At 56.9% G+C, this 9340-nt stretch overlaps 1 protein-coding gene across 4 annotated transcripts; it reads right to left on the bottom strand.

The window, feature by feature from the left end:
- Window positions 1-129: 129 nt before the first annotated feature.
- Window positions 130-8622, bottom strand: HOMER3 (homer scaffold protein 3). Of its 4 annotated transcripts, XM_021083466.2 has the most exons (11): window positions 8446-8622; window positions 7781-7917; window positions 6806-6883; window positions 6561-6717; window positions 6170-6301; window positions 4280-4387; window positions 3031-3152; window positions 2381-2537; window positions 1923-2033; window positions 1728-1814; window positions 130-599 (listed from the first exon to the last, which is right to left on the bottom strand). In XM_021083466.2, the coding sequence occupies exons 3-11, from the start codon at window positions 6817-6819 to the stop codon at window positions 408-410; spliced, it is 1080 nt and encodes a 359-aa protein (XP_020939125.2). In that variant the 5' UTR covers window positions 6820-6883; window positions 7781-7917; window positions 8446-8622; the 3' UTR covers window positions 130-407. The 4 variants fall into 4 exon arrangements, with proteins under 4 accessions (XP_020939125.2, XP_013846780.3, XP_020939126.2 ...); XM_013991326.3 differs by lacking the exon at window positions 7781-7917 and having other exon boundaries at window positions 6806-6927; XM_021083467.2 differs by lacking the exon at window positions 7781-7917 and having other exon boundaries at window positions 6508-6717.
- Window positions 8623-9340: the final 718 nt, after the last annotated feature.

Genomic DNA, 9340 nt, shown 5'->3' with positions numbered 1-9340 from the left:
CAAACTGGTCCAGAAAACATGGGCAGAGCCCTCCAAATGGCTTACCAAGCCCTATACAGACTGAGGGCGGACAGAGGGCCCAGTGACGGCGGTCAGGTACCCATGGCTCACACACCACACACACACAGCCACGCTTAGAAATGTAATGTGGGCACTGGTATGCACCCCAGGGAGTCTAGAAATTCTACACAATGAAAAGCTCAAAAACAGCCTCCGAGCTGTGAACAGCCGGGGCTGACTAGAGTACGGTGGACAGGCCTTCCCCAGGCTGAGCTGGGCCCCAGTCCCTGTCAAGGTGAATGGCCCACTGTGCCGCCTGCGGCCTGGCCCGTGCCCCAGGCGGGAATCGTTCATGTAAAACCAGCTCCCGTGGGCACCCCTGCCCCCACGTAGACCCGGAGGCAGACTCAGGGCGCGCCCTCGGCCAGGCGGGCCAGGCCCTCCCGCAGCTCACTCAGCTCAAAGAGCCTGACGTCCAGCAGCTGCGCGGCCCGGCCCACCTCGGCCCGTGCCCGCTCCCGCTCTACCCGAGCCTCCTCCAGGCTGCGCTCAGTTGCCCGCAGCTGGTGCTCCAGTTCCGCGTTTCGGGTCTCCAGGTCCTGCAGGGAGAGGGCAAGCAGGGTTGGGGGCCCCAGCAAGTTTGAAGGGTCCAGCATCTCAATGGTATCCCCACAGCCTCCACTCTGGGCCAAACCTTCTATGTCACCTGGCTTCCCTGGTCCCCCTGCCAACTTGAACATCATTGAACTGACCACTTTCCTCTTCTATTCAAAACTCTCCTGTCACCTATCACGCTGGGAATGAAATACATAGCCCTCTTTCCTCTCTTTGTTCATTCCAACTCAGCCTTGCTGGCTTCCTTGTGGTTTCTTGAACATAATGACTCCCCCACCCCACCCCAGGGCCTTTGCACATGCTGAACACTCTGCCCAGAAGAAAACAGGGAGCATCCCTCTCCCAATTTCTCTCTCTTTGGGGGCAGAAGAGATCCTCTAAGTTCTCTACCTGCTGGACTCACAGGACATGCCCCCAGGAACATTTCTCAGATAAAGTCTTCAGTGAAAGCCAGGCCAGCCGCACATGGGTACAAATGAAGGCTCCCAACCTCAGGCTGGGGATGTGTGAGGATTTGATGGGGTCAAGAATGGAGATTCAACAGAGATTCAAAAACTGCTTGTTGGGAGTTCCTGCTTCGGCTCAGTGGGTTAGGAACCCAACTAGTATCCATGAGGAGGTGGGTCTGATTCCTGGCCTTGCTTAGTGGGTTAAGGATCCAGCGTTGCTGCAAGCTGCTGCGTAGGCCATAGATGTGACTCGGATCTAGCACTGCTGTGGCTGTAGGGTAGGCTGGCAGCAGTGGCTCTGGTTTGTCCCTTAGCGTGGGAACTTCCATATGCTGCAGCTGTGACCCTAAAAAGCAAAAAACAAACAAAAAAAACAAAACAAACTCAAAACTGCTGGTTGCATGAAAGGAATGAGATGAAATATTATACTAATAACTTGCTTATAAACCACCCACTGTGACTCAATCCCTCCATGTACCTGGTCACCTGAATCCTTCACAACCTTAGATGTCTTCCTGACTGCATTCATAGATGAAGAAACTGAGGCTCAGGGAAGCACATAGCTGCCCAGAACCCACCAGGAAAGGGAGATCCCATGTCTGTCCCATACCAGGGGCTGGGGGCCCTAGGCAGTCATCCCACCCTCACAGCAACCACACACACCTGCACCTTCTGCTGTGTCTCCTCACGTTCGGTGGTGTCTGGTGCCTCTCGGGTCCCACCAGTCTGGCTCTTCAGCGTCTGGATCTCCTGGTGGAGAAGTTCCCAGGATCTGTTCTGAGGGTCCTGGCTCCCCCATAGGAGATCAGGGAAGGCAAAGTCCAAGGAAACACACATGCACACAGACAGTTCACACACCTGGTCCTTGGTTTGCACTAGTGCCTCCAGTTGCTCCAGAGACTGGCCCGGCCCCTCCTTCTCAGTGACTGTGGGTGGCTCAGTGGCAGCCTGGGCCTCCAGTTCAGCCACCTGCAAAGATAGGAGGGTCAGTTCCCTGACCCCCAGTCTGTACTCTGCTGACCCGTGGGGAATATGCCTCCTGATCAGTCAAGCCCATGACTGGGCACTCACCCCTTCTATTTGGGGCCACCACCCTGACTCTGGCAGATGAGACTTTAGGGTCCTAAAGGTAGGACAACCCTCTGAGGCTCACATTATTTCAGACCCATACTACAGAGCACAAAACTAAGGCTCAGGTCAGGGAAGAGACCTGCGGAGATCACACAGCCAGCCAGCGGACCCGAGACAGACAGGGCGCAGGGACTTCACAGTGGCCTGGACCACTTGGGGTCTCTGGGAGGGAGGGGCTCCCTCACCCGCTGCCGCAGCCTGTCGGCCTCTGCGCGCTGGGCCTCCAGCTGCTGCCTCCACTGGGCGGCGGCGGCGTTGGCCTCTCGAAGGGCGCCCGCCAACTTGTTGTTACTGTCCTGCAGCGCGAAGAACTCGGCCTCCCACTGCACCTCGCCCACCGAGCTGCGGGAACACTGGAGTCAGCAGAGGGCAGGGCGGGGCCTCACTGGGCGGAGGACCGGGTGAGGGCGGTGCTGTGCTAGGGGGCGTAGTTATGGGCGGGGTCAAGATACCTCGAGGCTACAGGGTGGGAAGGTACCGGGGGAGGCGGGGTCTTGCGCGGGCGGGGAGGCGCTGGTCAGTTTTGAGAGACGCAGTCGGAATGCCGAGCAGGATCAGCCCAGGGGGGCGTGGACAGAATGAGGTGGGGGTAGGGAGGCACCCGTGGGTTTAGAATTAGCTGGAGGAGGCGTGGACGGCCGGGGTTAGCCCGAGATATGGAAGATGCAGGACTGGGTTTGGCTCTTGTAGGAGCATAATCTGGGTGTCTCCTCCCCGACCCCAAGCCTTGGGTCCACTGTTAGATTCCGCCGCCTGAACGAGTCTCAACAGCTTCTGGGAACCTCCTCTCCCCCGCTTCCCCTTCGTCCTGCCTCACCCCTGTGCCCCGCCTCACCCCTCGGACAGCATCTTCTTGAGCCTCTCACGCTCAGTGGGGCCCGGGGCGTCCGCGCTCTGGCTGCGGAATAGCTTCTCATCGCTGGGGCCGTTGGCGCTGACGAGGGGGCTCGGGGGCACCTAAGGGTGTGGGCAGAAGTAAGGACACAGTGGGGGTGGCTTCAGTCAAGGGCTGGTTAGAAGGGCATTATTGGGATCAGGGTTGATGTTAATCGCTCGGGTCGTGACAGGGCAGGGGACCCTTCCCAGGTCTGGGATCTGACTGCGCCTCTCCCCTCCTCACCTACCGTCCATGGAGCCCCTGCCCTCTGGGCTGGAGTTCTGGGCCCTGCCCCAACATGGCCCGCTGGGCTCTCACCAACTCCCTAGGGGAGCAACCCTGAGGCGGGCCAGCCTAAACACAGGGAGATACTCAAAATCTGCAAAGGGGAGGCGGGGTTTGCAATCTGAAGCCTCCCTGTTATTCCCTCATAGCATTGACCTTCCCTGGGGCCAAATTTCAACATCAATTTAAGATTCCTACAGGAAACTCACTCCATCAGGCTGGATTAATTATGAATCCCCTTGCTGCCAGGACCATAGCCCTGGGGGACCAGCCAACTTTTTCATCTCCTTAACCCCAGTGCCCAGCCCTGGGTGAGACACACAGTAGGTGGTCGATAAATTATAAATAAATTAGTGGGGGAAATGCCCAGGGACAGTTTTTTTTTACTCTGCTCCTCTACTTAGCCGTTTCAACTTCCATGTCTCAACTCTGCCATGTGAGCTGGTTCTCTGGCCTTCTTCTATTTTTTTTTTTTTTTTTTGTCTTTTTTAGGGCCACACCCGCAGCATATGGAGGTTCCCAGGCTAGGGGTCTAATCAGAGCTGTAGCCACTGGCCTACGCCACAACCACAGCAAAACGGGATCTGACCTGCATCTGCGACCTACACCACAGCTCACAGCAATGCTGGATGCTTAACCCATTGAGCAAGGCCAGGGATCAAACCTGCGTCCTCATGGATACTAGTCAGACTCATTTCTGCTGAGCCACAACAGGAGTTCCTTTAATTCTAATCTGAGGCTAGGACAGACCCCCTAGGACCATGCTGACATGTTCCTATAGCACCCACACCCCTCTTCCATGGTCCTTGCACTGATCTAGCTTTATATCATCTGTGAGCATTTGGTCCTGGGCACCGGTACAGCACCTAGACCCCCCAATATCAGCTGAGTTCTTGGCAGACATGGGATGGAGAGTGCTGACCTGGTGGGCAGTAAGCCCCAGAGCTGGACTGGTGAGCTCCCCCCCATCCTGAGATTTCTCCCGTGCCAGCCTTGCTGCTTCCTTCACTTCCTGGAACTTCTCAGCAAACTGAGGAAGGGGGGACAAGAACAGAAAGTCAACAAACTCCCAGCCCCCTCCCACAGGGCCCCACCACAGAACACCCACCCAGTGCTAGCTCTGCTCCTTTGGAAGGAACTTTAGAACTGAGTGCATCGCCCTCATCTCATGAACTGGAAGAGTGGGAAGAAAGCTTGGATGATGCTCAATGAGTAGAGTGGGTGTCAAGGGCTGGGATGTTCATGGATGTGTATCATACTAAGCCATCTTGAGAAAGGGATCTCCTTTTCCTCTCAATCAGGCTTGTTTCAGCTAATCTGTCTTTCATGCCTGAGACACTTGTGAATATCTTTTTTTTTTTTTTTTTTTTTTTTGCTTTTGCTTTTATATAGGACCCCACCCCATGGCGTATGGAGATTCCCAGGATAAGGGCATAATCGGAGCTGCAGCTGCCAGCCTACACCACAGCCACAGCAACTCAGGATCTGAGCCTCATCTGCGCCCTATACCACAGCTCATGGCAACGCCGGATCCTTAACCCACTGAATGAGGCCAGGGATCGAACCTGCATCCTCATGGATGCTAGTCAGATTCGTTAACCACTGAGCCATGGAGGCAACTCCTGAATATCCTTTTATCACCAAGAAAAAGCAGGTCTTGGCCTTGGAGCCTCTGAGAGGCACCCCTAGCCAGTGAGAAAGCAATCACCCGGATCTCATTTTTGTTACGCCATAGTTTACATTTACCTACCACTTTTCCAGCTAGGGTAGGATACACTATATATATATATATTTTTTTATTTCAAAATAAATTTCCTTAGTTTGAAAAAAAAAGGGGTTTTTTTTGGTTAAGCCCATAGCATATAGAAGTTAACGGGCCAGGGATTGAACCTGAACCCTAGTATCCATTAAGATGAGAGTTCGATCCCTGGCCTTGCTCAGTGGGTTAAGGATCCGGCATTGCCATGAGCTGTGGTGTACTTTGCAGATGAGGCTTGGATCTGGCATTGCTGTGGCGTAGGCTGGCAGCTGCACTCTGATTCGACCCCTAGCCTGGAACTTCCATATGTCACAGGTGGGGCCATTAAAGAAAAGAAAAAGAAAAGAAAGGAAAACAAATGCTTCTAGAAGAAAAGTCTCATGAGCTCAACAGGACTCAGAGAACACTAACCATTCAGGGAAACAATGGGTAAGACAATACTGAACAGGGAGGAGTTCCCATTGGGGCGCAGTGGTTAAAAAATCTGACTAGGAACCATGAGGTTGCAGGTTCGATCCCTGGCCTTACTCAGTGGGTTAAGGATCTGGCATTGCAGTGAGCTGTGGTGTAGGTCACAGACACGGCTTGGATCTTAAGTTGCTGTGGCTGTGACGTAGGCCAGTGGCTACAGCTCCCATTAGACCCCTAGCCTGGGAACCTCCACATGCCACGGGAGTGGCCCTAGAAAAGGCAAAAAGACAAAAAAAAAAAAAAAGAGATAATACTGAACCCTAGAACAGCTGAGGGTAGAGGAAGTTGATAATGAAGGTAGTGCTAGCGTGTGTGGGGAGGAAGCACATCCCAGGCATCCAGGGAGGGGCAGGTGCTTCTGAAATCAGAGCAGGCAGGCAACAGAGCTGGGATGTGAACCAGGGAAGTGGGAAGGGGCCACTGGCTTGTCTAATTCTGTTTTCTTTCTGCTTGTCCAATTCTGTATGCCCATTCTGCAGCTGGAAAAATGGAGGCCCAGCCATCTGTCCAGGGTCCCCCAGCACCCAAGAGAAGACCCATCCCTAGCCCCGTTCCTCCCACCATGTACCCCCACAGGCCCACCTGTGTCAGATGCTGTTCAGAAGCAAAGCCAAGGCCATAGACAGTGTTGGCGCGACTGTCTGCCCACTGCCCGAACTTCTGGGAGGTTTTGGTAAAGGTCATGTTGGGGGTGACAGTGCTATTGATGATGGCCTGGGGGGGAGGGTAAGCAAAGTTCATGGTTGATGGGAACTGGTAATAATGAACATGAACCCCTTCCCCGGGGGGTATCACTTTGTATTAGCACCTCAGAGGTCTTTGGCCATTTCAAGAGGAAGATTGAGGCCCAGAAAGACTCAGGGCACCCCCCCACCACCCCGTGCTCCCAAAGCACACAGCAAAGCAGCAACTGAACCCACCCCTGTCACTGGGATCCTTGGCACCTGGCACCCCACCCAGGCCCCACCAGGACCTTGGCACCCCCAAGGCTGATGATTCGGTAGACATTGCGGGTGGCATCGTAGAAGTAGGAGACAGTGAGTGCATGTTTGCCCGCAGGGATCCAGTTCCGCTTAGTGGCCGGGTCGATCTGGAACACATGCGCCCGAGTGCTGAAGATGGGCTGCTCCCTGGTGGGGAGAGGGTGCTCAGTGGAGGCCAGGCAATGCCCCCCATCTCAGAAGACTAAGGGTCAAGCTGGTAGAGGCAGAGGCTCACCTGGCTGTGGACATTGGTCAGGCTGGTCTGTGGGCTCCAAGGGGCAGCCAGAAGAATGGTAGGAGCTGCTGGTTTGGCCTTTGCGGGGAGAAGGGGGGCCTGTGAGTGTCCCCCAGGCCAGGCTGAGGGAGGCCAAGCATGTCCAACATCAGGACCCACCACCAGGTTCACTATTCACAGAGCTTCAAGCTCAAAGTTCTCAGCAAAAAGACCCCAACTCTCCCCATCTAGAAGAAGCCCTTGCAACACCCTGGGCAGGAGACTACCTCTGATAGGAGCCAAGTGGCTCCTATCAGCATAAACCTCTCATCTTCTTGGTTATTAGACCCCCAGTGAAGTCTTCTTAATCTCTGGGTTGGGCTGAGGAGGCCAAGGCCAACTCCTGTGTAGTACTTCCTGACACATTCATCCATCACTCCCAAAGCAGAGCCTCCATCAAAAAGTGGGGCATTGGCAGGTGCCTACTGGTAAACCAGTCCCCTTCTGGACCCACAAAGAGACCCCTCAGCTTCCACCTTAGGGCAGAGGCACACCTCAGAGTCAAAGCCCCCAGGGAGCCCTCAGCCTAGTTAAAAAAACAAGATGTGGCTAAACAGGTTCAAGGTGGTGGCCTCCAATCACCACTCAGTCCGCATCACCTCTCACCACTTAATCTGAACACCCTGGGGTTGGGGGGGGAGTCCTAGGGGAGGACCTGGGGGAAGGGGGAGGCAAACTAAGGGAAGAGAGGCCCCGACCCAGCAGCCTCCATGGTCAGAGGGGGAATGCCCCCCTCCTCTGTCCTGGGCAGCTGCTGTCCCGGTCACAGGGTCTGAAACCGGAGCCCCTGGGTGGGGGAGGGGCAGCGACTTTGGCCAGGGTTGGGGCTAGGTCCCGGGTTGAGCCAGGGTTCCGGGCGCAGGGGGTCCCAGAAACTCGGGCCTCCCTGCCCGGATGCTCCTGCAGCGATTCTAGGCGTTGGGGAAAGTTACTCACCAACTAGTCATGCGCCTCGGACGCCGCTGCTGCCGGCAGCGGGGCTCCCAAAGGGGGGCCTGACCCCGCCCGGTGTACTGGATCCACAATCGCGTGAGGGGGCGAAGCCCCACCCCAGGAACCCCAGCCCAGGGGATCTGAGGAGATACTCGCTCAGAATCGAATCCCCACCCGTCAGAAGCGGGGTGCCCCATGTGCGCCCCAAATGCAGGAAGTGCCATCCCGGACCTTGGTATTTCCAAGATCCCTGCTACGCCTCCCCCCCTCCCCCTGACTCCGGATCCAGAACTTCGGGGACGTGTTATCTACCTCCTGCAACTACAGGTCCAGAACTTAGGGGATCCTCCCCGCTGTCCCTGGCTCTTGAACTTCGGGGACCCCTGCCACCCTTCCATCCCCAGGTCTGGAATTTCGGCGTCCCCTCGCGCCTCCCCTCCACCTTAGGTCCGGAATTTGGGGAACCCGGCGTACTGTGCCCTCCTCGACCCCGACTCCGGAACTTCGGGGTTCCTGTGCCCTCTCAAGCCCTGGAACTTCGGGGCTCCCTGATCCGCCCCCAGCCTCCGTATTCGGAACTTCGAGGACCCCCGAGCCCTGTCCCCAGTCCCAGAACTTCGCGCCCCCAACCCCCTGCACCCAGTGCAGGCTCAGCTATCCAGGCTCACCCTGACGGCTCGGCGCCCCGCAAATGTCCGGGCGCGAGACGGGTGCGGCCCCACGGCGCCGACTCCCCGAAGCCGGGCGCCCCGCTCGCTCGCTGGCTCCGGGGCCCGCGCCCTCCTCGCCGCCCGCCGCACCGCCCGCGCCTTTGTCTGCGCCGCCGCCGCCGCCCGCGCCGCCTCCGGTCCCATCGCGGCCGGTCCCGACGCGGCCGCCGCCCGCCCCGCCTCCCCGGGCGGCCGAGGCCGTCCCGCAGCGCCCCCTGCCGGCCCTCCGCGGCGAGGGGGAGAGGGAGGGGTGGGAGCAGGGAGGAAGTGGGGAGGATTGTGGACGGGATATTAAGATGGGTACAGAAGGGGACAGGGGATGCAGTGGAGACAGAGACCCAGACCCAGAGACAGAGAGATGGAGGAGGGAGTCAGAGACAGGCCTAGGTGGACAGAATAGAATGTGGCCTCATCCTTTGTTCAAGAGTGAGCCGGACCCTCCCCATCACTGCTGCTTTTGCCTGTGATGGGGGGTCAAGTCCCTCTTCACCTGATGGGAATCCAGAGGCAGCGCACATCTGACGCCTTGTGGGTCCAGGCGTCTGCACACGGTAGGAGCTCAGTGCGTGTTTCTAGAAAACCAAAGAGACTTGGGCGGAGAGGGGCCTAGAAGAAGGTGAGAGAGAGGCAAACAGTAGGCACTTAAGGGGCTTGATACAGGATGCCCTGCTCAGAATCCCTGCCTGCTTTCCCATCCCACCCTGATCCCCCCAAACAACTGTAACAATGCTAGTGAGGGGAGTTCCTGTTGTGGCTCACCCCAAACAAACCCAACTAGTACCCAGGAGGATGTGGGTTCCATCCCTGGCCTCGCTCAGTGGGTAAAAAGATCTGGTGTTTCTGTGAGCTGTGG

The sequence above is a fragment of the Sus scrofa genome, chromosome 2 (assembly GCF_054392235.1).
Source record: "Sus scrofa isolate SSC_HxYL_T2T_F1_AM1 chromosome 2, Sscrofa_HxYL_maternal_Yorkshire_Landrace_v2.0, whole genome shotgun sequence".
In the NCBI taxonomy this organism is placed as follows: Eukaryota; Metazoa; Chordata; class Mammalia; order Artiodactyla; family Suidae; genus Sus; species Sus scrofa.
This window is presented reverse-complemented; position numbering and strand designations above follow the sequence as displayed.

What these genes read in the sequence shown, in the direction of transcription:
- HOMER3 (XM_021083466.2), bottom strand. An exon ending in AAGAAGATGCTGTCCGAGGG is followed by an intron (nt 2,538 to 3,030) that starts GTGAGGCGGGGC and finishes GTGTTCCCGCAG; the next exon opens with CTCGGTGGGCGAGGTGCAGT. An exon ending in TAGTGCAAACCAAGGACCAG is followed by an intron (nt 1,815 to 1,922) that starts GTGTGTGAACTG and finishes CTTCTCCACCAG; the next exon opens with GAGATCCAGACGCTGAAGAG.